Source organism: Apus apus, chromosome 4 (genome assembly GCF_020740795.1).
Source record: "Apus apus isolate bApuApu2 chromosome 4, bApuApu2.pri.cur, whole genome shotgun sequence".
NCBI classification, from domain to species: Eukaryota; Metazoa; Chordata; class Aves; order Apodiformes; family Apodidae; genus Apus; species Apus apus.
In genome coordinates this window covers 11,358,832-11,386,681 of record NC_067285.1, presented here as the reverse complement: position 1 = coordinate 11,386,681, position 27,850 = coordinate 11,358,832, and the positions used below count along the sequence as shown (strand labels likewise).

General features: G+C 37.9%; 1 protein-coding gene across 3 annotated transcripts in view; it reads right to left on the bottom strand.

The window, feature by feature from the left end:
- SORCS1 (sortilin related VPS10 domain containing receptor 1) overlaps window positions 1–27,850 on the bottom strand; it is a 275,819-nt gene that overhangs the window by 138,018 nt on the left and 109,951 nt on the right. For all 3 annotated transcript variants that reach the window (XM_051619103.1, XM_051619104.1, XM_051619105.1), the window contains exon 3: window positions 24,714–24,813. In XM_051619103.1, the coding sequence (XP_051475063.1) occupies window positions 24,714–24,813 (100 nt within the window). The remainder of the gene's footprint in view (window positions 1–24,713; window positions 24,814–27,850) is intronic.

Genomic DNA, 27,850 nt, shown 5'->3' with positions numbered 1-27,850 from the left:
CTTTTCTTTCATTTTGCCTTTTTATAAAGGGAAAAATACATAACCTTTCAATATTAATAAAAAGAACCTCTCCAAAAGCAGTCACTATTTGCAGCACTCAAACATTCCCACCTGAGCATTCAGCTACAGAAGAAACAGTTAGTAGTTATGTGTATAAGCAACATTCAGACACATTAAATATAATTCCTCTGAGAAATGCTTCCAACACTACCTAAAAATGAGCCAGACCAGCACTACATAGATCTTAGAATGATTGAGATGCATTTTAGAAGTCAATTTTATTTTTTTTTCCCCTCCATTACAACTTATTCTGGTTTTATCTGTATCCTCAGACAAATGCTAAACACCTGGATCGTTTTGGTAACCCATTTCCAGACATATTAACAAAGCAGTAAACAGAATGCATTGCCTATATCCATAAACAGAGCAGAAGTAGGAAGAGCAGGTATCAGATTAGTAGAGAATCCGGAGTAGAGCAAGGATTACACAGATAGGATTTGAAAGACACTGTAATAATTAGTTCTCTGACAGAATTTAGAGCTGCTTTGATTTAGCATTTCATTGGGTTTTCACTTGAGTTGGTTTTAAGAACACCTGTGGGAGTTCCAAGGGGGTTTTTTTTGTTTGCTTTTCTGGCCTTTCACCTCTAAGGATAGTTGGATGTGGATGAAAACTCATATGGTTTTACAGAAGATAAGATGCTGAGAGTGCACAATCCTTCTAAGACAAGAGCAATACTGTGTCATAATCCCTTTAGAACAGAGCTATGTCTGCACCCACAGATAAACACAGGTATACATGAAAGGACAATAATAGCAGCTGGTAGACAAAAAAATCACCAAATACTACAGTGGCAAGAATTATTTCATCCATGCTGGCCCCCTTCACTTAACAGTCATTTGCTTAAATCCCTATCTTCCTTAATATAAAAACTGCCCACAAAACAGGGATAATGCCACGTATCTGAATCAAAGAAGATGAAGTGACAGATTCTCAAAAAGCCACATGCAGGACAGTTTATTCAAGATACCCAAGGAAAATTCTAGGTCTTTTAACTATTCTGACTTACACATGGTTTTGGTTTCCAACAAGCAGAAAGAGACGTTTGCACTGAAAATACTTTGTGCGTTTCAAAAATCTAATTTCAGGAAGACCACTGTGAAGTGACACATCTTGGCAATCTCAGAAACTAACTTCACCTGAAACATTTTCAGAAGAAAAAACATCAGGAAAGCCTATATGTTTAAGTTTAAGCCTTTAAAAATGAATTGTTAAAAAAATGTGTCCCAAAACAGTATTTTGCAAATTTCAGCATTTTAATAAAATAAATAATAAAATTATCCCCAGAAGTCAGTCCCAGAAGGAAAAGTTTTTTGACCCTAAATTATGCTTCATCCACCTCTTATTTCAGACAAATGAAATATGAACCTACCATTAATACAATAAAAAAGGAACAAAGTCCTAACTCCACAGAAGGCTAAATATTTAAGTCCTAATTAGGTGTATAATTCTCATAATAGTCAAAAGAAGAAAAGAATTGGTGCTTACACTCCTTGTAGACCTGGACCTAAATTCCTTAGAGAATTTAATCCCCCTCAAATAAAGAACCTTTCAGAACTGTAAGGATTAAGCTGCAGGGCCTGGGAATGTTATGCAAATTATTTGATGCATTGTGCACCCATCAAACAAACAATCAAAAAACCACAACAAAACAACAACTTGGTTCATAAGAACCCCCTACCTGTGGTTTTGAAAATCCCCTCGTGTTAATCCTCTCAGTCCCTCCCCCACTTCCATCTTTCATTTCTTTCTTCCTTAGGTTCCCTCACTTTCACTGTGTTTTTTTCCTCTCATTTTTGTTCCAGCAGACAGATGACTGCTCCCTGTCTGGTGCATTACTTCATATAGCTCTTTCCAGCTACTTCATTAATTATTACTTGTGTTAACTCAGCATTTCAGCAGCCCAGTCATAGTCCAGAAGTTTGCTGCTCTGTTGCCCCAACATGCAAACATCAACAGTCATCTTTGCCACAGAGAACTACAAAGTACAAGACCCAAAAGATGCAAAATAAAGGCAGCCAAAAGCGAGCCCAAATCCAACTATGATCAAGGTTTTGTGTGAATGACAAAAGAAAAAAAAAAGAAGAAAAACAAAAACCACAACAAACCATGAATCCCTCTTTTGTTTCAGGAGAGTATTAGCATGGGGTAGTGGATATCCCCTAGAGAGCATCTCCCATGCAGGAAGGGCACACTCAGAAGCCACTTAATCAAAAAGGTTGCAAGCAGAAACACCACAAGTAAATCAGAGGCTGCAGTAAACCTACTAATATGCAGTGAGGTGTGGCAAAGGTAGTGAGATCTGGAAAGTGAAGGCCAGCAGCCCTAATTTTAGTCCAATAAACAGGGTAGCATTTCAAAAAGATGTGTCATATGGCTGAGGCAGAAAGCCAGGTGTCTGGTTTCTGCAGCTGCATTCTGAATTAATCAGAGATGGCCATTCCACATATGTCAGGGGCAGGGGAAAGGACATTGCAATAACTGAGACATGAGATGTTGAAAGCCTGGATAAGAGTATTAGCCCTATCGACAACTAGGAAAGATAGCATGATAGAAAAAAGAATGCTGAAAGAACTGGCCATGTTTTGAAACAACCTGCATAGAAAACCTGGCCTGATATAAACCAACTTTAATGGCTCCCTACAGCTGGAGTTATAGGATGGATGGAGCTGTTTCTGCTTTCTAATGACCACCACCTACAGAGCCAGTCAAGTGGATCAAAGAAGAGGTTGCCATTCCGCCCTTCAGCAGTCCTCTTAATCCACAGCAACATATTAAAAGAGTAAATGACTTCCTTAAAGCAGCTGAGGAAGACATTTCCTCTCTACTATTAATACTTCAAAAGCAAATAAATCCTGATTCACAGAAAAGGACCCAGTGTCCCCATGGACTGGCATTTGCAGTGACTTATTCAGATATCAGCAAGGCAGACACTGAGTTTTCCCAGTTCATAACATCAGGCATGTGGCTCACTCCTCAGCAACAAAAGTGAAGCCAGAAGGGAGCAGGGTTAAGCGCATACCTCCGTGTGGGTGAATGCAGACAAACCACTACTAAATTGATAGTAAGGATATACAGCTACATCTATCTATGAAGATACCTGTTCATTACAGCAGCATCTGAGTAGCTACTATCCATTAATATCTAGCTACACAACTCTCTGATGAGAAAACCTACAGTCCCCAAACCCTGTGAAGTGAGAAGAAATGAGATGACCTTCAGAGCAGTTTCCATTTGTGTTCTCCCCCTTGTAAAAAATTTACACTGGCATCAGACTTTGGCACAGACTGTAAAGGAAAGATGGAATCCAGCTGCTGCTTAAATCTTGTGAAGCCAGGGAGCAAGGCACCTTCATAAATCCTGACTTCAGTGACTTCATGAAAGGCCCAAATTAAGTCAATGCCAAAGCAAAATGGTAGCAAGTGGGATAATACTTTGAGTTTCTTCATCTGCAGGCTAGAATATCACCAAATAGACCTGTGGTGCCTGAACATTAACAAGCAATGCAACTGCAAGAAATTCAATGGCATGCAGTCAGAAATGATGTTATAGTGTTCCATGGTCCAGTGGGTAGTCTAAACCCTGACTAGGTTGAAATTATGAAGAGGGGACTTCCCTAAAACTATGTCCATGCTCTTGCAAAGCATATCAGCTCTGTGTCGCAGTGACTGGGAGCCATTACCAAACTCACAGCTGCAAAACCATCCCAGCTTCCCTTTCCTCTGTAACATCTGTGTGATGAAAATTCAATATACCACTCAAAGGACTGCGATAGTTGGTAACTAGAACACAGAAGTTCACCCCTTCTCCTTTGGTACACATATATATATCTGTATATGTACGATTGCACGCATGTATGTATTTATGTGTATTCCTTCAGAGTCATGCTTTTCTGACATCACTCTCTGGAATGCACTGTGCACTGTCAGCAGCTGTTTTAACTGGCATTTTCTATTACTAAAATCAGTGGCTATGTGGATTTCAGACCTTCCCAGCAGGTGAAATCCAGCACATCACAGAGCAACAGAAGATCCATTGTCAAATGACAGTTTATCAATGGTCAGTCTGGGGAACAACTTGATCAGGGCCCAAGGGACAGAAAGGATGAAAATGATGACAAAAAACAGGCATCCTTGGAGCTGCTACACTCATGCATCAAGAGTATTGGCAAAATCACGAGGCCATCTGCTGACCCAGAGGTCTAGAAGTCCCAAGACCTTTACTAAGAAAAGTGCTCCTGCTCAAGTTCTCTTAGGAAGTCTACAAAAGCCTAAATCGTAAACATTCCTGTTTAGCAAACTGGCAGGCAACTTCTGCCATCTAGCTAGCTAGCTCACATCCACCAATCCAGCCCCTTGGCATGCCTTCTGGACAAAAGGTAGGTGTTAGGGATGTTGATGCTCCAGCATCACTTCTGCAGAGGATTCCAGGACCACAAGCATTCTTCACTCTTATAGAATAAAAACAAATTAAAAGAAAATGCCTTGATGCATGATATTTAAAAAACCATCACAGCTTACTTGACTAAGACAAGTTTCATTCCATTTGCCCTCTAAAACGAAACCATTAGATCCCTAAGGTAGAATATATAACCTCTTCAATTTTTTGGTGAAAAAATAAAATTAATAATTATTTTTCTGCTTTACTGTTTATTGAAAAAATCCTGGGATACTTTATAGCAGTGGATTAACCTCTCATCCAAATAATGGTATTTCATGCAGTAAAAAAAAATATAATCTTTGGTACAGGTATGGGATGATATCACTGCAATGGTGGGATACTGTAAGAGGAAGCTCTACTGACATGCTAATAAGAATAATTTAATTCTGCATCTGAGTCTTTTTATTGACTTCAGCAGATTTCAGATCAAGATCTAAGCCTAGTAAAATAAATGTCAATGAAATGAGAGCCTATGTGCCTGATTTTCAAACAGTAGAATAGCAATTAAAAATTGGATCCATGATTTACAAAAAACTTAGATGTATTTGCATTTCAAAGCTTGTAAATTATTTCCAAGACAGGGTTGGTTATATTCTTTTTTCATTCCAATTCACTTAGCGTTCTCTGTACACCCTTATTTTTATTTTATAATGGATCTCATCCTTATTTTCACCAAAAATCTTAAAAAGTTTTACTAAATTAGTAACTCTAGTTTAAGCAGGGTAAAAGGATCTTGTTTAACACAATCACCTGATTTATATTTTTCTAATTACTCCAGCTATAATCACAATTAAAATCAGAGCAACACATGTTAATTACTCTGCTTATTACTTAATAAGGCTATAGTCTAATAATTTTATCTTTTTTGTATAAGGAACTTTTTTTATTCCTTTCTGCTTTTCCAGCTTTCCTATCCTACCTTTTATTGCAGCTACTATAACCCATATTGTTACGTGACATCCCTACATAACGTAGGGACATTTCAGGGCCATAGAACAAACACTTTTTAAACAGGCATATTCTTAGTACTGCAAGAATCAAGATCACCTCAAGGTGGTGGGGGAGCAGAGATCAAACCTCTCCTATTTATGTTCCTAAATTGGGAAAAACATTGGTGGGCATACAAATGTAGTTTCTCGCACATACACAAAGTCCTATCTAAGTGCAGCTTTTAAGACTCACTAAATGCTTTTACTAACTGAACACCAAAATATAAGCACATTTTCCTTTGAATTGGCTTGAAAATATATTTACCCTCCCCAGACATCCTAGCTGTGGATTACATACTTTGAAGAAATAGTAAAATAAAGTCCCCTTCCCAAAAAGTACTTCTAATTCTGTTGAAGTTATTGGCTTGGTTTGGGTTTCTTGTACTGCAGAGCTCCAGACTGTTCTTAAAACTACTGTGCTGACCACTTGCATTCATTAAAGTTGTCAACATTGTGCAGGAACAATGCTGGCAATTTCTGTTCTCTCAGGCATTTTTTAGCTCAGCCAATTACCTTTTCTCTGCCTATATTTCCCCTGAAGCTCCAGAAACAGATTATTTCCTTCTTCATTTCTTCACAAGCATTTTTGCGGTTTCACCACATGCTGTGGAATAGGCCCAAAGACACTCTGCCCTAGAAGAACGTATGTTTCAGGTACAACAGGAAAAGAAAATGTAGACTTTTTTTTTTTGTTTATTTTTATTTCACTGCATCTTAGAAATGTTCCTGATTAAAAAAGAAAACTCTTATCTTCATTAGAAGGAAATTTCTGAAGTCCTGCACTTTTTTCCCAGCTTTAGAAAAGCCAAACAAACCAACTCTGGTTATCGCTGAACACATCTACATAACATAACACATGCCCTTCAGAGACCCATGTTTGACATTCTCTGTTCCTTTAGGATTATCTTTCCTAACAGATCCTTCAGATTCCTACCTTTTTACTACTGTTAATTATTATTTCTATTCTGCATTGAAGTCATCTTTCCCAGAGACTGTGCCACGCTTGAAAAAGCAATTTTTTTCACCTTCCATGAGTTTAATTTTCTAAAAAATAGTCCTCGAAAAATACTGATCCAATCTAATTCCAGAAGCAGATGAGGTAATCTTTTAACGTACAGACTTAGACAATTTGCATTTGTGTGCATTTTGGGGTACACAAACGACTGATTAAACACTAATTCATAGTGAAAAGTCTTACAGCAAAATCCAAGCTATGGATACTTTGAACAACTCTTTTCAATCTAAACTCTCCTTGTTAGCAGGTTTAGAGTCTTATTTTCAGTCCATATGTAAATAAATCTATAACAGCACATCAAACACATCTACCCTCTCAAATGCACATTCTCACCCCACAGAGCATTCTATCACCCCAGCTTTCTTGTCTGAACAGCAGCACCATGTGCTGTATGCCAGCATTGCTAGCTGCTCAGTGCCAAGCCCCTTAAATGCTTTTGCTACTCGGGGAAATTTTCAAAAATGTCAGTTAGATGTTGTAGCAATGATGAGCTATAGCTCAGTTCATTACTTTTATTTTTTTCCTTGACAAGTCTTTGAAGAGAGGAGCAATTAGCCATTAAGAGCAAAAGAAGTCAAACGCACAAAAAACCCTGGTCTTTTTTTTTTTTTTTTTTCCTTATCTCTGTTCCCTGAATGATGCCAAGATTCCTACATCACTTTCAAAAGAAAAGACCCAAGACCACTGAGAAGGAAAACAGAACAAGACACACAACTGGGTAAGCAAGGTCTGGAGGGCAGTGGTCATCCATGTCTGAAAAATAGGAGGTTTGAAGCTCTATTTGCTCTTATGCTAAAGGAAGGTTGCAAAAAAGGAGGAAATAATGAAGAAAAGGAGAATCTCATACAGGTTATTAGTCTAACTAATGATATATCTTCCACATTTCACTTGGTTAGTTTAAACTAGACTTATGATCTGTGATGCCTTAATAGAGCGGTGGTACTGAAAATGAGGTTTAGGACCAAGGTGGTGGGATGAGCACTTTCCAAGAAAGATGCCTGAGCAAAGAGCTAAATGGATAATTAAGATTGTGGCACCTTTCCCTGCCAAACTATTCGCTGGTGGATATCAGCAAGTGAAAAATGAAGTTAGAGATGGAGGCTGAGATTTCCCTGTCTGTCCCTATCACCATACTGTTAAAACGTCAAGGATTGCCTGTCTGCAGTCTTCCTACCTGTCAGCCCTCACAGGGATGAGAGGAGTGGGCCTGGATATCCCTTCCCTGTGTTCGATCCTCCAGTGGTCTGAGAAGAACAGAGGCAGCTCCAGCCAGGGTGAACCTCACCTACCATTGTATTCTCACTGGGTGACTACTGAAAGAAAGCTTTTCACCCTTTCACTCCCCTGCAATGTGATGGTGACCTGTTTAAACATCAGGTCTACTGATTTTTTTTGGCCTCAGACACTACCAGTTACCAGGCTGATTTACAGAAGTACGGTCCAGAGAAGGAAGCAAGACATGTTTCTGTGCAGTCATGCATAAGACTGTCAACCTAGTTCAGAGAGATTCATTGCTCATCTGGGTTGCCAAAGCACCAAAGATAGACAAAAATACCACATCCACCTATAGTGACTAAGATAATCACAAATATTCACAGACTGAAGGGGAAGTGGGCTCTTTTAGATGTTCAGTCAGCAGTTCAGTGATGCTTTACACAAATCAGAAAGGTGGAACTTTTTATCCGGATTAAAACACATTAGAAAAGAGAGATGCATATCAAAAGCATTCACTGAAGGCACTTGCTAATAGCTGGGTACCTGCCTGACCCTGTGTGCCTCTGAAATCACTTTCTTCCATTATGTATTCAGCACCATTAATGTTGTCTCTGATCATGACCACCATGATCATGTATCTGGAGATACCCTGGAAAAGAGCCCACATGGGATCAAAGTCTGACCCAGAAGAAAGAAACACTTGGGCTAATTTAACTTTAGACTAAATTCAAGCTGACTACAGTAGCCCTCAGTGTGAATGACTTGACAGATAACTGAGTAATGTTTTATGACATTTAGGGATGGATTTTTCAAAAGGATGAGACATTTGTTTTTTTTTCTGAGGTTTTGCATTTTAAGGAGAAAACTGCCCTTCCCTTCTGTTGCTTGGAATGTAAAAGCAGCTACCCTAGAGAGATGCTGTTCAGGGGACTGGGTTGTTGGTTCGGATCTTTTTAAAAACTATCTTCCACCGAGAAAAAATAATGTTTTCTCATTATCCTTCTGATGAATCTACTTCACTTATTCACATTTTAATAAAATATTAGTGCGTCTAGGAAATGTCTTTTCACTGAAAGACATATTTTTGCCATTAAGTGGTACAAACTGTATATCTCTCACAAAGCAATCATATAGATTATACAGTATAATATAGCACCTATTCATGTAATTCCAAACACAACCTATACATGCAGTTTTATTATGGCTGTAATTTAGATATATTGAATAATATAACATTCTTTAAAGTGGGAACCAATTTTTTTTTTATTATGCACATGAATTTACTATTAATAGAAATTGTTTGCACTTACACAGCACCTCACCCTACGAAACACTGAGCATTTCTCACTGAAATACATTTCTATTTAGCAAAGGTCAAGAGCTAGCACTGTCAGGTACAAAGCATCAATACAGCTTTTTCAAAGTTTTGCAGCAAATTGGGAAGCAGGTAAAGAAGTAAACCCAGATTATTAAAAATTCTTACACTTAAAGTCACCTCCCTGCTGCTTTAGGGAGGTAAGACTCCCACAGATATGAATATTTACTCGTATTGGTGAGAGATCACTCGAATAGTGACATCAGTTGAGATGCAGTGATACAGGTTTTAACTACAGAAGGAAAGCACTGAACTTGCTGACAGGCTGTTGTAAACCTATATTGAAGACCATGAAGCTTTGCAGGGTGGCTGAATTAGCTGAAAGCTCCCTTGGGCTGTGTCAGCCTACAGCTTGTAGGTGTCAGCTGCAAGAGAGACATACTCCAAGCCTAAGCTTTAGTCATGTTGGAATCCTCCTCATCAGTCTGCAGGTGGTTCTGCGATGGAGATGCCCTAGGAAAGTTATAACTATAGAGAGATTTGGCTATATCTACAGTGTCTTCAGGGAGCTAAAGAAAGAATCTAAACCTCCGGTCTGACTTTCCTGATTTAGCTCCATGAGGCTACACTACAGAACATACTGCATCTATCGTCCAAGAGGTACAAAAAACCCAGCCAAACTCATTGCCTGCAAAATCAGGACAATGTTACATACACTCCTAAGGAATTTTAAAATGCTTTAAAGGAAATATCTGTCTTAGTATGGCATGAATCCACATGCCAAGCCCTAATCTCCAGTATCTGCTGCTTCCCTCCTAATGCAGCCTCCCGTCAGAGCTTGCAGAGTGAAGACAGGGCGGGAGATTTCTCAGAGTGAGACAGTTGTTTCCAGACAACTGTTACCCAGTGCTTCTTCACACCTTTCAGAGCAGTAGCTTAGAGTCAGAGAAAACTACGTGGAAGTTAAGCAAAAACCCAAAAGGCAGACTAAACTAGGTCTTACAGAAGACGAAGATAATTTATGTAACAAATATGTAATTACAAGCTTCAGACCAAAGTCAAACATTCTTTAGACACCAATAATCTCAGGTCAGGTGCTATTCAACTCCATAAAGCCTATTACATATTTGTTCTATAATTGTTCATTAGAAAGAGGTTCTTGAACTTTTTTTTTCCCCTTCCACCATCATCTTCAACAGTTCTCTTCAGCTATGAAGCAAACATTTAGCAAGCAAAAAGGCTAAAGTCAGTTCTACCTGTTAGCTTTCTCAGGAAAATGAGGAAAGTCTCAATACTTGTGTTTCTCCTTATGTTTGCTATAATCACAAAATCATGACGCTTGGAAAAGACTTCTAGGATCACCAAGTCCAACTGTTCACCTAGTAAACAAACACACACAGCACTACCAAACAACAACACAACACCACCCACCACGCCCACTAGAGCATGCTGTGAAGTGCCATGTCTAACACGATTTTTTAATACCTGCAGGGTGGTGACTCCACCACCTCCCTGGGCAGCCTGTTCCAGTGCCTGACTACTCTTTCCGTAAAGAAATTCTTCCTAATATCTAGTCTAAACCTCCTGAATCAAGGTTGCTTTTATTGTCAGTATAAAAAGACTTAATGAGTATTTGGTGTTGCTTTTGGATTTATAATACTAAAGCACATAACAGCACAGATTATAAACTGCCTCTTTATCCTGCAAACATAGTTGCCTCCTGCTGGCTTCAAATCATAGAAAGTTTGCATTCATCCCTGGAGGGCTGCCTGCTAAGTTATTATCTTTTACTTACCTGTTAAGATGGACAGGGAAGAAGAAAAAAAAAAAGGCACTAGGGATTTCACTTATCCTAGGGAAATTTCAAACCCTTCTATAAAATACTTTTTACTTCTTTTTTTTTGCTATTTTTATTTTCCTCATAATATATGGAATAATATCTAGCAGGGCTTGACAAATCTGTTCCTGTAGTTAATTCTGCCCCAGTTCAGAAAGTTTTATTTCTCCAGGTTTATGAGACATAAAAATCAATCTTGAGCCTGATTCACATTTAAAACAATCTTCTGGAACTCGACAAAGCAAACAAGTGAACAGAAAGAGCATTAGAAGTCTGGAATGTTATAAAGCACTGTCTCACTATTTCCTTGTTCTAGACAAGATGGTGGAAAAGTGGTTCTCTAAATCAGCATAAGCTTGGAAAACTTAAGATAAAATGTAGATATAAAACCAAAATGCCCAAGCAACTCCTTGGATTAGAGAAGAAAGTTTTATCCCTCTCAACAGTCCTACTTAACAGTGAAGATGCTCAGTGGCTGTTCACGTTTGGTTCATTTAAGTCCCATCCAGTGTGGGAGGGGAAAAGGACAATTTCAAGTCACGCTGCAGAAAGAAATTTAATATTTCACCAAATTCCACTAAAGCAAGACTACAGATCCAGGAAAAACATTGTGCATAATTCTAGTTATTCAAGGTACCACACAAAACTTTACAGCAAAATTAATTCCTGGTCTTACCCATTCACATTTCTAGAATCACCTGTGACTCATCTAAGGCACTAAGTGTAAAATTATTTGGTGCCAGCTGGTAAATGAAGGCAGGTCTTAATGATTATTTGACTTGGACATGAAGGCATGGAAATAATTCTGCACAAAAATATCAAACTATGATCCACTATTAGTACTAGAGGCAAACAAGTGAATAAGCAATAAAACAGATTGACCAAGATCAAGAAGCAAAAGGAACCAGACTTTGCTCTATAGTTACCAGACAAGGAGCCACCAGCAGGTATTATACTGGCTGATACACAATATGGCTATTTTCTAAGCAAGTGAAATTGTCTTGTTATTAGACTTGTGCAAACTGATAGACATTAGACCTTCCAGAATTCTTTGTCATCATAATAAAACCTCTGGCCAACTCACCAATGTCTGTTTTATATTCAACCTTCTATACTGTAAGCCTGTATACTATGGTGGTCTTAAAACTGAATTACCTTCTGTTATAGATATCAAGACAACAAATATTTCCTTAAGAAGTGCTGCGGGTTTAGCAATAGGTTGAACACACAAAGTTTTCAGGCAACCTCAAAAATCTCAAACTAGTAAAGATGACAAAAAGCAAGCACCTGAAAACATTTTTCAAAATCTTGATTTTTTCACCAAAAAAAGAGATGTTCTGAGAGATGTCCAACTATCTTTCTAGATGGATATGTTCAATAGAGGAAAAAACCTTTCATACATGATCAGAAGTCACTTCTACCTTCACAAATTACAACTGAAAGAGGAAACAAAAGTTGGTGGGAAGACTTAATAAGCACAGAAATATAATTTTACAGCAAGAATTTCAACCACAATATGCAGCTTTGCTACTAGTCATGCAGTATGTACACTGTTTTTGTTTATTTTCCCCTATTGGTTTTTAATACAAGAAAGGACAGGACTTGAGGCTCAAGACACTTGACAGGTACAGAGCTCTCCACTTTACTTGCCTCAACTTTCAGAGCACTGTAGCTAAGTACTAGCAAAGCCCACAGCATGTTTGTTTTCCAGCTGCTGGCAAATCTCTGCTGTAAAATAATTTGAGCACTCTGGTTGAAGGAAGAAAAACAAAAATAAGCAGATTTTTTTTTTCCTGGCACTCCTGATGACATGTGAAATAAATTAATTTTAAAGATTCATTAAAATAAAGTTGTTTTTCTCAAAGTATCTACATATATTTGGAATTTTCACTCTTGCCGTCTTTAGAAAAGTTTCAGTAATGAAGGAAAGGAGACGAAGACTCAACAAGTTCTACCTGGCAAAGAGCCAGAGTTCCAATTACAGCAAGCACCATGGGAATAAAAGTAATAGATTTTAATTGATGCCCAAGGGGAAAGGTCAGTCTCCTTGAAACAATGAGAGTCTCTGGTGGTAAGTGACTGAATGCTCCTGTGAGAGCTTGTAAATGTCAGCAACACACTTGAAATGTTAGCAAAAGGAAAGGTTTGGCATTCTGGAACATATGGAAGAGTTCTGCTGGTAGAGGTATTATAAAAAGAATGGTGAAACACTTTAACTAGGGACATGACCTGGAAGACAGCTCTCAGCACCAAGGTTCGAAATACCAGACATATTTCAAAAGGTGTGGGAGAAATTTAATTTCAAGGTAAAAAAAAGAATATTGCAGTGCATGCTGGTGTTAGAAACACAGGGGTCTGGGGCAGCAGATGCTTTGTGAGCTTTGCCCGCTGAAGCTGGACTGCCTGAAGCTCCCTCTATCCCTCTGCAATGGCCTCATGCTACTCTTTTCCCAGGCAGTTTTGTTGTTTTGGTTTTTTTGTGTTCTGGGTTTTTTTGTGGTTTTCCTTGTTATTGTTGTTTTCTTTTTTTGTTGGTGGTGAAAAGATTTTCTTTTTTTTAGCAAGAAAAATGAAGGGTTCAAACTTGCATGGATGGGATGCAGTTTGGGATTTCCTGCCAGGAAGAAACAGCATAAAAGAGATCAGATCTTCCAGACTTACATGAATTAGGAGAAATTATTTTGTGGCTAGGCTTTCACCCCAAATCCTGTGTTCCTGTCTTTGCAGCTGATTATATTCTGACCAGCAAAATGTATATTTGATCTCATTCATAAACTAGAACTGACAATATTTCTTCTCAAGTACCTATTAACAGAGAATCTATAAATGACTGAGGATCTTAAGATGTAGGCAGAGAAACTGTTACATTCTCTTCCCCCACTTGATACTGTCTGCTTGTCTTTGGTTCATCTGCAATTGTTCTTTACCTTCTGGGAGCTAAAAACCATTACATTAGGGGGCACATATGAATATGTTTGTATTTCCTCCCTAAGTGCCAAAAACTAAGAACCAATTGCTGTCTCACAGGTTTGTTATGCTATTGTATTAATTATTTACCATTAGTAATAGTAATAAATGAGAGACAAGTTGTGCATCAGAACCCAAAGAACAAATCCTGTTCAAAGATGGACAAAAAAACCCTCTACTTCTAAAGTTCTTAATTTAGAAATAGGACAGAAGCAGCTTAGGTTTTATGCAGAAAGATGAGTCACAGTAATGTGAGATTAAGTTCTCAGTCCTGCATAATGTCCAGAAGCAGCTGTAAACCTATTGCCATGCCTATTATTAAGGAACTACTTCTAGTGGACCATGTTCACCAGAAAGCTACATCCAGAGTAGACAACAAGGTCAAGAGGTGAGGAGAGTTCACAGAAAGTGTTGAACCTATGAGCAAACAAAGAGAGACCAGCAACCTCAAGGTTAAGTCCTCCCATGCTCTAAAACCTATTCTGGCTGAAAAAAAAAAAAAAAAAAAAAAAGTTCCAACTTTGTGCAATTTGCTGTGCAAAGGAGCCCTAGAACAGGCAAAGGCGATTTTTATTTTTTTTTTTAATCTTGTCTGCCGAACATACACTTGCTAACCTTGGAGCAAGATTAGTCATGAAAAACTGAGGCAGTTTCTGTTGTTAACTGTTCAGATTCACAGCAAATGTATCTGTTTCTTTCGTCTGTGTGTGCTGAAAAAAAAAATTCATACAAGTACATAAGCATCTCATTATTCAGCAGGAGAGACAAAACCCTGAGAATTCCTGCACATAGGGGACTTGGGATGCAAGGGCCAGATCACAGTTATTCTCATGTTTCTTTGTGCATATTCCTGAAGAGTGTCCCCCCAAGGAACTAAGGTCTGAAAGTTCTTGCTACATCTAAATTGCTCAGCTACTGTAAATTACTTAAACTTCTAAAATAATTCTGTCCTCTTTTTTTTTTTTTTTCCACTGCCATTTGCTGTCTGCTGAATTCCTTTCTAATCCTCCTTATTTTCTCTGACAAAGGAATTAAGTACATGGAAATTGAGACTGTGAAGAGGTTTTATTTTTACACAGAGGTCTACAGAGACCTATATACATATGTGCAGAAGATAATTCAATGTTTTTCTGTTTTGAAATTGTTAAGGGCAGACTTCTAACAAGAATCAGCAAAGTGATTAAGAATGTAATTTAAGTATCAATATTAAGTTCCATTTTTTTCAGTAGGATTTATCTTGGTAAATCTCAATAATTTAAAAGTGGAAACTTTTCAAAACAAAATTATTTTAGGTTTTCACCCCCTAAAGGTTGTCAATTCAACTTTAATCTCTTCAAGACAGAAAAGCCTTGGATGACCACAGCAGAAAATAAATAAATAAATATATACATACATACATGGTGGCTTGAATAGGAATAAGTGCTTTCAAACAATATAATTTTTTTTCTCTAAATAGCAAATTTCATTATTCATAGCATTCCATATGCAATAGAACACCTTGTAAATGTGAGTCTTTTTTGTCAAATAAGATTTGAATTTAAACATTTCTTATCTTTTGAGAATATTCCACCACCTCCAGTCTTTTCACTGCACTGACAGTTTAAGAAAAAGCAACAGAACAATGTATCAGCTCCCAAATATACAGGAACAGTTGGCCACAGTCAAAATTTACTACCAAATCCTCACACATCCTTCTTAGCAAATGTATATAAATACATTATAAAGGTTCTAGTGTGTCCTAAATATTTAGCACGGTCTGGTCAACTTCTTTCTGTCCCTGCAGCAAGAAACCTAAACCTTTTATTTAGGCACTAAAAGGAGAAAGCTCACCTGCAGTTTTTGCAGTATCTTTTCCATACCAGACATAGAATTATTTCCATTTTCTCCAAGAAGCTTGGTTGCTTCCACAATAAGCTGTTATGAGTCAACACCTGTTGGTCTCTAATTTTCATGCTATCTGCATACAAGTCAAATTCTGCATTTTCTTAGCACTACACTATACCCATTAATTTTTGCTATCACTCCCCTTTCTCTGCATTTACCAATCAGAAGTTTCATAATTAACAGTACTTTTCTTATTTCTTTCACTTTCTTCTCCTTGTACTCCAAGTACAGCTAGACAGAAGGTATAACACTCAAATATCCTGTCATTTAGTCATTCATTTCTTCATAATAACATATCAGGACTACAGAAGGAGTGAGCAATTGCAATCTGCTGCTAGACGGAACCCTACAGATTACACTACCTGCTAATTAGCAAGTACTACATATGACTTTTGCAGGCCTGGCAGGGGTGGGTTGAGTTCAGAGCTCCTGTGGTCAATATTCATACATTTGTTATTGGTTTATGTTATCAGTTCCAAAGCCCAACGAATCAGCTATCATTTGGTTATGCTGCAGTATCATGCTATTTTTCCCTTCAAAGTCAACTTCTCAAGTCATATAGTAACCAGATAATTTCCACATGTCATTATCAAAGAATTATGTTCCTACCACAACACAGAAGTAAAATGACATAAAAGTGAGATTTAGGTATGTGCCTGTAATGGCTCAAAACCTGAAAACAACCCTGCTGAAAATATTTTTAGTCCAACTTTTTGGGACACTGAACAAGTTGACTTTCAACTGCTTGGGGCTAGTTTGACAGAAAAATTAAAATAATTAAAAAAAAAAAAATCAATATTATGGCAACTGGCTTTTTTCCTAGTTTAAACAACCTGTCTTGTGGAAATGGCTGAAGCTACAAGTTTGACAGTAAAACAGGTTTGCTGTGTCACTAGACACATTCTTCCACCACCATCAATCCCAGCGATCTGTATTTAGCCTGGAACTAAAAACACATCATTCCTCTGGTGTCTAGGCTGCTGACATATTTCCTCCCTTACCAAAAGGGATATCCTGTGTTCCAGGATATTTGGTAAATCATTGACGAATTAAAAAGTGATTAAAAAAATTAAAGGACATTAAACAAGAGATTACCTTGCATAAATTTTAACTGTCCAGTTTGTAGAAAATAGCGGTCAGAGTGGAAAGAACATCTTTGAAACCCTCCTCAGCCTGAGGGAATCTCAGCTCTAAAGGTTAATTCTATGGCTCATACTTCCCTATCATTAGTTTTAATCCTCAGTGTGCCCTTGGAGACTTCTGTGATGGCACACAACAGCATACTGTAGTACTACTTTGAGTGGGAAGATGTCAAAACTGCCACTATTTTTGATAGCCTTATGAGAGCAGCAGTGGAATAAATAGGCTCTTTGATTTCACTTCACATCCAAGAAGAGATATGAATGTTGAATAATGGCAAGGGCTTTGCCTGTAATGGCTATTGTGAGAGCTGTCATATACTATAGCCATGAACCAAAAAGTTTGGTAGTGAATGCTGACACCTCGAAAGTCAAAATGTTCACTTTGAAAGATAAGGCTCTGCCTTCACTTTGTTAACATGGACTAAATGCTTGTTAATTATTGGTTTCCCGTTAATTCAATATTAGAGACTAACACCACAGCACCAGCTCTTCAATCACTGCCACTTTACAGGTCTTGACTTGAGTGAAACTCTACCGAACTGCATCTGTGTTAGTTCATATCCAAAAGGTAGGAGGAAAGATTTACCCTTCTAAACTAAGTAAAAAAAAAAAAAAAAAGGCTTTATCTTTGCTTTCATATGTGGTGGGAGGCAGAATAGGCAGCCTTCTGAAATGGAAATTGAGTCTATATTTGATTACCTGGTGCACAAGTAGAAGCATTAGTCTTGAATCTAAAGATAATACAAGCAGAAGTGAAAACTAGAAGAATACATAATACTACAGGATATGAGGATATAGGATATAAGACATTCTAGTCACCACTGCTTGTAATAGCAGTATATGAGGGATGGGGTAGACTTATTCCATCATTATTGCTGAAGTGCAGAAAATTAAAAATTTCTTAATTTGAGGGGTGAGACATCCCCCTTCCTGTGGGTAGTGAACTGTTTACATGTGTATAGTTTTATCAGAATCACAGAATCTTAGGGATTGGAAGTGACCTCGAAAAGATCATCTAGTTCAACCCCCCTGCCAGAGCAGGGTCACCCAGAGCACATCACACAGGAAGGCGTCCAGGCGGGTTTTGAATGTCTCCAGTGAAGGAGACTCCACAGCCTCTCTGGGCAGCCTGTCCCAGTGCTCTGTCACTCTCACAGTAAGGAAGTTTTTTCTGATGTTTACATGGAACCTCCTATGCTCCAGTTTGCACCCGTTTGCACCCATTTGCCCCTTGTCCTATCACTAGACATCACTGAAAAAAGCCTGGCTCCATCCTCCTCTTTCAGTCCACTGAAGGCCCCCTGCAGTCCAAGATAATTCTGATCCTTGTAGGTTTAGTTTTTCAATTCTTTTTTGATCAAGTGAAATCTTAGGCCGAAACTGCTCACTGAAACAGATGTAGGCCACTGAATTTAAAGAAAAGTGAGGACAAAGCCCTATATTGTCTTACTGAAAGACCATTGCAGAAAAGACGTGCAGTGGTATCTACCCCAAGCTACCTATCTGATTAGCAAAACCAGTGGATGAATCCTACCTCACATTCTCTTGGCTTCCTCACTCCAAAATATTCTATCTGAAGTAAAAGATAAGACTATGAAGAATCATTACCTGTGGTCACAGCATAGGAGACATTTAAAACAAATCTGGGGGCTTCTTCATAGACCTTTCTAATTATAAAGGGTTTAATTAAAACAGGTTTTCCTTCGAGTTAATTTGTTTCACTACATTTTTATCTGCAAAACACTTCAGTTAAAGGTGGTTCCTCCCTTTCAAAAAGTAAGAAAATAATTTCATTAAATACCTTTTTGAAATCTGCTGGGTACTACTTAGTTTAAAAAAAATAAACAAACCCAACAAAAAAACAACCAACCAAGCAAACAAACAACAAAACCCCACCAAAACCCCACCAAACAAACCCCTCTCCAGAAAAACTCACAACACCAGCACCAACAAAAATGCCTTTTTGGTCCCATATGCCTGTCTTTTTGAAGGCTGCACTCACAGCCTACAGCTAACAAGGACTTTCCTCCCAAATGAAAAGAGAACAGGAACAGAATAATATATTTTACCTCTGCAAGAACAGACTACAATACCACTTTGGGCTATTGGCATGACTGATCAACCGTAGACCCTGGGTGTCCTACTGTGCCTAATTTGCTAACAATGCCATCCCATGACAGCCACAGGATCTGGGCTCAGTCTGCACTGAGGTGTGCTTAGAGCTGTGCTGAGTTCTAACATCTCTAATATAAACTGATACACTTCACACTAAGATTTATAGATGCCTACAAGGACACTATTGGAAATGACTTTTTCTGTGAGTGAAAAAACTGATACCTGACATCACATCCAACTTCTTGAAACCTTCCATGGTGAGACAGGTCAGAAAAAGGATTTTTACAAGTCTTCCCAATCTGATTTCAGTGACAAAGGGTAGCAGCTTCAAGATAAACTGCAATCTCAGGTGAAATTGTTCATCTCTATGGGCATTTTCCCCACCTCTCAGGAAGAGCAGATGCAAAAGCCATTGCAAAGTACACAGTTCTGGGTCTTACCCTTAATACAACTGGGCAGTTTACATTCCAAAACCAGAAACTCCTGAAGCAAATGAGCTCCTCTAATACCACAGGACACAAAGTAGCACTCGATCATTCCTATTTCAGCTAGAAAGGGTAAATCTTCAGTCTGAACTGACGGAAATATATTTCAAATACTCTCTCTACCGCCACTACTCAATGCTAGAAAGAGGACAAGGCTGGACCACCATTTCTTTCATTTCCTTTCATTTAAAACTCATTAATAGAAATTAATTTGAAGTAGTTAGAGATCTAGCCAGCATTGAAACCCACACAATTATATTTACAATAAATATCTGTTATCTTGGAGGAACACACACAACAGTATCATGCTTAACACACTGTGAGAAAGCTGGTAATGGTGACCACTAAATAAAAGAGAAAGGCATCTATAATCCTTTAGAGAGAAAGAATAGAGGACACTGTACTGTACAACAATTTAAATCTGAACAGTTGGAGGGATAAAGGTAAAACTCAAGGCAAGCCTACAGAAAGACAGTGGGAGAGAAAACAAAAAACCTTAAAAAAATTCAAACCCACAGATGCACTAATCCTATAAGTAACATAAAAGTTGCTGGCAGATATTATCACGCAGTATTGTATTAATTAACCGGAGAAACACAGATATGAGAGGTTTGAAAGCACAAAGAAGGAATGGTCTGCACAAACAGGCGCTTTGCAAAGAACACTGTGTTGTGTACAACGATACAGTGTCTAAATTAGGCAGCAGCACTTTGTGAGTCAACGAAAACCTCTAGTTAAACCAATTGTAGAGTCACCACTACCATTAGTTCATTTTTTATTTATATAGGTTATGATCTTCCGTGAAATGCTTAAAAGCAACCCATCTGAAAGGCTTTTATAAAGAAAGACCATAAAACTTAGTGTATGTGGGTGTTTAGGAAAGTGAATGACAAACTTTTGCAAAAACGTATTTTCAAGATATCGACTTGGATTTCTATCTTAGTTTAGTTTTTAAACCACCAGTGCATTATTCCCAAACATTTTTCTTCATGTAGAAGCATTTAAATAATTTACTTTCCCCCAACAAAAGTCTTTATGCACCTAACAAATAAATCAATGTTGACTTTCCTAAGCTTGGGGATTTATTGCACATTGGGGATTCTCTGTTCTGAACACTTGTTGACAAATACTCAGACAGGCTCTGTGTGTTTGGCAAGATCCATGTGTTATAACTTTTTTCGCCTCTGATCATTGTCATCAGTCATACGACCAGGTAGTACACTAATTCCATGAACAGAGAGATTAGTGAAAAACCAGGGCCTCCACTTCTCTTATTGCCAGGGCTTAAACTTCATTATGTTACTCACCATTCTCTGTAATTTATTTAAGAAAATACTGTAATTCAGAAAAATACCAAGCAACAGCAAGAAGTCATCAGTTTAAATTGTAAATAATGGTTGAATTTGTTCTAATTTTTATTTTCAAAGCACCTTTTTGTAATAAGACACTGCCTGCAATGTCTGCTTAAAGGATTTAATTTTGTTCAATAAAGAGACAAGAATTGGAAGTCAAAGGCTCTTAGAAAGAAACTGGCATTCAGAGACTGTGGGGAGCTCTGCAAATCCTGTTTATTTATAGATATATATTTTTATTCTAGATGGAGAAGAGCAAACAAATTATAACAATTTATTCAACACGTGTTACTGTTTGTTCTTTTCCAGAATGTGAAAATCATCACAAATTCATGAACAAATCTATTAATTATTTTACTAAATCCAATTATATGCATTCTACAGCTCATTATTCCAACTGTTCTGCTTTGCAAGGAACAGACAAGACAACATAAAGGATGCACTTAGTTTTTTCATTAGAAGAAATCAGTCTCAAGCCAGTAAAGTTCAACATTCACCATTTCAATGGGACTATTCCTAACAGTTAAGTATGTGCTAAAAGGATGTGTTTGTTTTGTTTTGTTTTTTTCATTTCTTATGAAATAAGCTTCAGTATATTGAGTACCTGCTGGCCACACTAATGAATCACTGTCATAGCAAGGTTTCTCCTCCAATAGCTTCAAGATAAAAAATGCATAATTCATTTTCCACTACTAAAGAAGACTTTTCTCTCTGCCAAGGAATGCCTTGCAGAACCAAGAACACTGAATGCTGCAGGAGCAGTCAAAAAGATCACTTACCACATACAACAAATATTTAGGGAAAACACACTGTTCACGTTTGCCCAGTATCAACTGCATCAGTGTATAAACCCTTCACACAAACCATATTCAATCCAAATTCATGGATTTTAGAGTAATGGAGTCCTACATTTAAAATAAAATGTCTGCAGCTACCCACTCAGCCTACATTAGATGCAATTTTTATGGTATCGAGAGTTTCTCTTAGTGTCATAAGAATTTTGTGGAGGGGTGGGAAGGTGTGGGAGGGAAGAATGGGGGGTGGGGGACACAGGAATCAGACCTCGGGATCCATAGATTTTTGCTCAATATGTTCTTGGAGGCAAAATTTGTGAATGTTTCCTTCTGCTTCCATTCTATAGTAGGTATGATAAAGACTCTGAGCTCTAGTATCTTCACTTCCACTGCAAAAATATTTTTAGTGTAGAAGTATAATATCTCTCCACTCTGGTCCTCATGCCCTCTTAATCATGGGGGACTAGCTAGGTGCTTAAAGTTGAACTTTCATTGGAGGAAAAGCTTCATGTTCTATAAAAATAGCATAATAGGGTCTCCAAAAGTTCTCCCTGCAGACCTAATTCTGCTCCTGCTGAAATAAGTTTTGGAAAATTCAATCTTAGACCTTTATATCTGTCCTTTCATCCCAGGTGTTGCAGCCTCTGGCACCGTCCCATATTGATTATAGGCCAACTTCAGTGCAGTTTACTGCCAGAATAGGCAGCTCCACCATTCCACCTGAAAGCTTTTTCCTTTCATCTATTTGTTTTTTTGAGCTGGAAAGGGGATTAGCTTTGAGGCAGATTAGTTCTTGATCCAGCTCACCAGATGGCTACACAATCAAGGGTGGCAGGGTGAGGGATGGAGTGGGAAGGTGCAGCAGAGGTGGTGAAGGATTTTCAGAGCCAGTCTGGACTTACACTAGCTTAACATGCTTGCAAAACACTTTGTTTCTACTTAGGTTTCTCTGCACAATAGTTAAAAGATCATGCAGATTTTACCCAGCTAAAATCCTTCTTAATTCTAGAGAACACTACAACAAACATCAGGCATGATGATATATATACCCTCCACACCACAATTTCTGTGTCAGGAAACAAACCTTTCAAACCTCAAACCTGAAGGACATTTGAATGATCTGATAATTTCATTCTTTAGCTTCTAGTGACAATCTTCATATCTTCTTCAGGGGTCAGCTGCAATAAAATGACATCTGTCTCCTAATTTGAGACCATTTAATCCCAGTCCTGACTTCTATCAGGAGACTTCAACACACACTTTTTTGGTTTAAGATCATTTTTCTCTCCATCCCTACACCTTTCTTTGTCTTGTACAATCATAGCAATGTAAGCAGGTATAAAGAATCAATCAGGTGGCATTACAAAGATAAGTGGTAGCCAACTTCTTTTTTTCTGAGTCTTCCCGCAAACCTAAATTTATCAGAATAGGTAAGGACTGGAACTCCACAGCTACAATCCATTAATCTGAATGTCATTAATAGAGGACTTGATAGCTGTCTTGTTAGACCCTATGAGATGGGTGCCTGTAGCAAGGAAGTAGAATGTACGATCCTAAACCTCCACTCTAGCTGTATCTTCCAGTGCTTGCAAACACTGTTTTACCAGTGGAAGCAAGAAAGTCCTTCAATATCAGTCAAAGATATCTTGATTATGAACAGAACATTGTTCACAGTCTCAAGTGGAGGAGAAGAGGGTGGGATCAAGTATACCCTGACACATGCCTACACTTCAACTGGTGGTAAAGACTTTCGCTATCAGTCAACTAGAAAAAAAACAGGTGGCATTAGGGCATGATTTGTATCATACTAGGACTAATTTCTCAATGGGTCAAATGACTCATGCCTAGAAGTACCTGTTTCTTTCAAACATAGAGTTGAACATGAACTACAAGAGAACAAAGCTAAGCATTGTCCTCTCTAGTTAGGACAGCTCCCTCTTCCTTCCACACTGTCTTAAAGAATACATAAATTATTCAATATAATGAAAACAGCATTAGAGTGACCTCAGCTGCCTAAATATACAAAGCCTCCTTCAGAGGGGAGACTTCACTAGCACTTTCTGCTGATGCAATTCAGTCTTGCCTGGAATAACTCATATTATCCACTAAGACAGAAAGCAAGGAGAGAAAACTACTCCAGCAGGTTCGTATTTCCCTCTGGTAGAAGAAAGAGCTGGAGTTGGGCATTCCAGCCACGCAGCTAGTAAGTCAAGAGGACAATGGTGTCACCACTGCCTTTTTTTTTTTTTTTTTTTTTTTTTCTGGACCAACATAGGAGGCAATCTGAAATGAAACTGCTAATAATTTCAAGATGGTTTAACCTACTTTTTAGTTTCCACATTAAAACATCAGTAGTAATAATTGCCTATCACCAAATACAGGAGTTAGACCTTTTTTTAAACAGCATGCGAAGGCAGTCTTTAAACATGATATTGTATACTAGCATATCCATATGCTAACATATGTGATACCTCAAGTCTTCCTTCATCATTAAGAACTGTGCTTTGTCACTTCCTATTACATACGTTCAACTCACAAACATTTTGTCAAATATGTATCTCACAGGTAGCATCAGATTCTTTTTATGAACATGTCAGAGTTATAAATTCTTAGTAAATTGTTAGTCAGTAGGGTGCTTGCATGATTAAAGCCTTCTGGGCTTTGAAAGGCATTTTCTCTGTAGGAATTTGTCAAATTCTGTTCGGTTCACTATTGGGAGCACTTGAAAGACAAATAATGTTACATACAATCTGGCCACTGTAGATGCATTTCTGTCATTTTAATGAGTTTCTCTCACTTTCAAACAACAAAATCACCATCTAGAAGGTAAGCAAACAATTAAACACAAGACAACTATTATGCCTATCTATTTAATGACTATCTTCTGGTAATGTATATTCCCTGAAGTACACTGGTAGGTAATGACAGTGACACAAGATGGATTATATTTTGCTAAAGCTACATGTTTTTTCAAGAGGCGGGAAACAGAAAGAGATAGTTTCCAGCCATTTAAATAGTAACAGATAGGGAGAAAACTGGGATAGATCACCGAGGCAAAAATTGCATGATAGAGTCGAAATGAGCCAACCACATTATCACCTACCTTACGTTTGTTTGTTGGACAAACATACAAGTAGCTCAAAATAGTCTTCAGGCCAACTTTATCATTCAGTTTCTCATACGTTGTCCCATAATCTGTTGACCTACAATTCAAAGAGAGATTTCATAAGTACAAATACTTAATCACACAACCACAAGTGACTTGGCAGCTTTTCAGTATAAGTCATCGTTTACATTGCAGAATGGCTCTCTAGAGGTTTTTGAATGATTCATGTAGTATATAATGGCACCTAATTATATACACACAGCATCACATGAGTGCTTATAATTTGCATTTAAATTAGATTAAGAAAAATTAAACCAGCACCTTCCCAAGCATTTTAAAATAAACATGTGTAATAAGAAATGGTAAATTCTGAATATAAAAGAAGATAATGATTCTCAGAAATGCCAAATAGCAGACAGCGAGAGACTAAAGTTATCAATTAATTGTATACTTCAAGCTTCCTCTACTTTTTAAGATAAGAATCTTAGCATGTGCCAATGTAGCTGCTCCAATTGATTGTTCAGTGAAATTGGAGTCCAGTTTTCTGTGACAACCGCTGATATCCTTCTGGAAACCTTTAGCATTACACCTACAAGGTGCACAGTTCAGTCTTTTTTTTTCACATGGACTAGCAGAGAGTATGGACATGTGCTTTACTCTTGCTTTAAGAGCCACTATTTAGTAGAGAAAATCATATATTTCTGATATGAGGGCTGCACATAGAGACAGTGACTACATGTCTTGGGGAAGAACAAAAGAAGTGAACAAACAAAATCATGCAGAGTTCCTGTGACATCTACATCTAACATGTGACTGGAACCAAGAACAATTATCAGCAGAGGTTTTGTTCATTATGCAGCTCATGCTTTCCTGAATTATGTCCTAATATCCTGGAGATTTAGATAATTGACCCAAACCAGTTCAGTTGGTATCCACAAATTGTAGAAAAGTTACATGTATCTAGGTAACAGAGACATTTAAAAATATAACCTATCCTTGCAGGTAATACATTTTAAAGATGAGATGCAGATTTACAAATGGGTCCATACAGAACTTCACCTGCAAGCAATAACATACATTTTCCTTTCTGCTAATCATTCCAAACCCAGTCCTTCTAAAGTAAACCCTAGGCACTTGTTATTTCCAGGCTCTCTCCTGTCTGGGAAAGAGTGGCTAAATTGACAAAGCTATTCACTTAATGCCTACCTTTTCAATTTTATTTTATTTTAGTATTTTCTTTTTAAGGGTGTGGAGACTTCTGGATCATTCTGGATCATTCAAACTACAGCTTGTGGGATTTCAGATTTTGCAATCAGTACATTAATAAAACAAGAAGGTAGCAGCTTGGGTTTGTATTCGCACTAAAATGAGGATTTGCATTAAAGTTGAACCTTTCTATTCAGGAACTTCATTAAAACATTTACATGTATCTGTCCTGGTCATATAACAACTGACCTATGGTCTACGACCATAGAATTTTCTTTCCCTCCCACTCCCCAATGAACATAGGCATTCCTGTGAGCATATATGACCTTTGTTGTCTACAACATGAACGGCAAATTCTCATCTACTGATTGATCTTTCCCTTTATAAGGTCATCTCTCTCAGAAGCACGTATAAACTAACTGAGCTATTTCCTCAGAGAAGGAAGATACTGTTATGGTTATTTATGTTACTGACTATTTCAGAGAGGTTCCAACATTCAGGTGATGGGAGCCTGGATGTTGACGGGAGCAGGATGCTGAACCACAGCCCTGCCAAGGATTGCTGGTTTACTTCAGCTACCCCATCCACCTCACCACCCAGCTTTCTCAGAAAACAATTTTTCTGTTGTAGTCTAAAAAAAAACCAAAAATCTATCCTTTGTGAAGTTTGGGTTTAAAAAGACATGTAAAGAATGTAAGGACTAAATCTGGCTTGCTGAATTAGGCAGATATATATTAATGAAGTAACGCAGCTCTTCTTTATACCAGTGACAATTAGTTCAAAATGCAAGCTTTCAAAAGGTTATAGGAATGAAGAAAACCTGACACACAAAACTGGCTTTGAAATCGTTAAAGAAAAGCAGACAGTCCTCCTGCCACAGCACAGGCAAACAGATGTTGAAAGCCTCATGCAAATGGCAATCTTAACCAGAATTGCCAGCCATTTCTTATTTCAAATCTCTAGCCAATTGTTTTGCATTCATAGCTGTATTTACAGGTAAAGTCACATACAGATGGAAGTATACACTTCTGGCAACATCTATAAAAGCAACTGAAAGATTTGGAAGCTTAAAAAAACCCATCATTTTTTGCAGATGCACAAATATACAAGCGAACAATGAGCTACTAGAAGACCTCACACTCATTATCATGTGCTAAATTAGCAATAGCCAATTCTTCTACCTGACCAGTTACAAGTTGTTTTTCTTACACCATTTTACAATTAGTGTTAACAGGGAGGTAAATGTTACACAACAACAGATAGGCACCTATAAGTGCTTTGACACAAAGAAACTGAGAGACACGCACAGAGCAGTGGGACAAAAGAATTGTATTGAATGAAACATGGCATCTAAACCAGGGGTATTGCCAACCTGCCGTCATTTTATTCTTTTTATAAATATATGTATATACAAGCAGGCATTCATTAGCAGCCTCGATAACAAGCTCTTAATGTGTCTTATTAAACGGGTGTATAAAGCAGCATGAGACTCCTAAGCCATGAAAATATAACGGCCATTTGGTAATCTAGGAAGTCAGCCTAAACTGGAAGTTTTGCAAAAGCCAGATGCACCTCAGCTGAGTGTAGGCAGCAATGACAGTGTACAATTCAATCCCTGTTATCTGAACGGAAATAGATGTATCAACCAACATCTTCCACACTTTGTGTGGTAGGCTGCTTCTGAAGCTCTGCAGAGAAAACTCTGTGCATCTGTGTAACATGAGCAGAGCAAGAAAAACCTGGGTTGATCATCTGAAAGGGCTAAATCCAGGACCTGCAGAACTGAAAACACAAAAATTAAACTCTCTACCTTCTGAACCATCTGCTGAAAAGCAACAGCTACGGAAACAACCATATGAACAGTAAGCTCTGTTTTATTAGCTCTTCTGTAGACATGCATGTTGCAATGGTTTTTCACATTCTTTTGG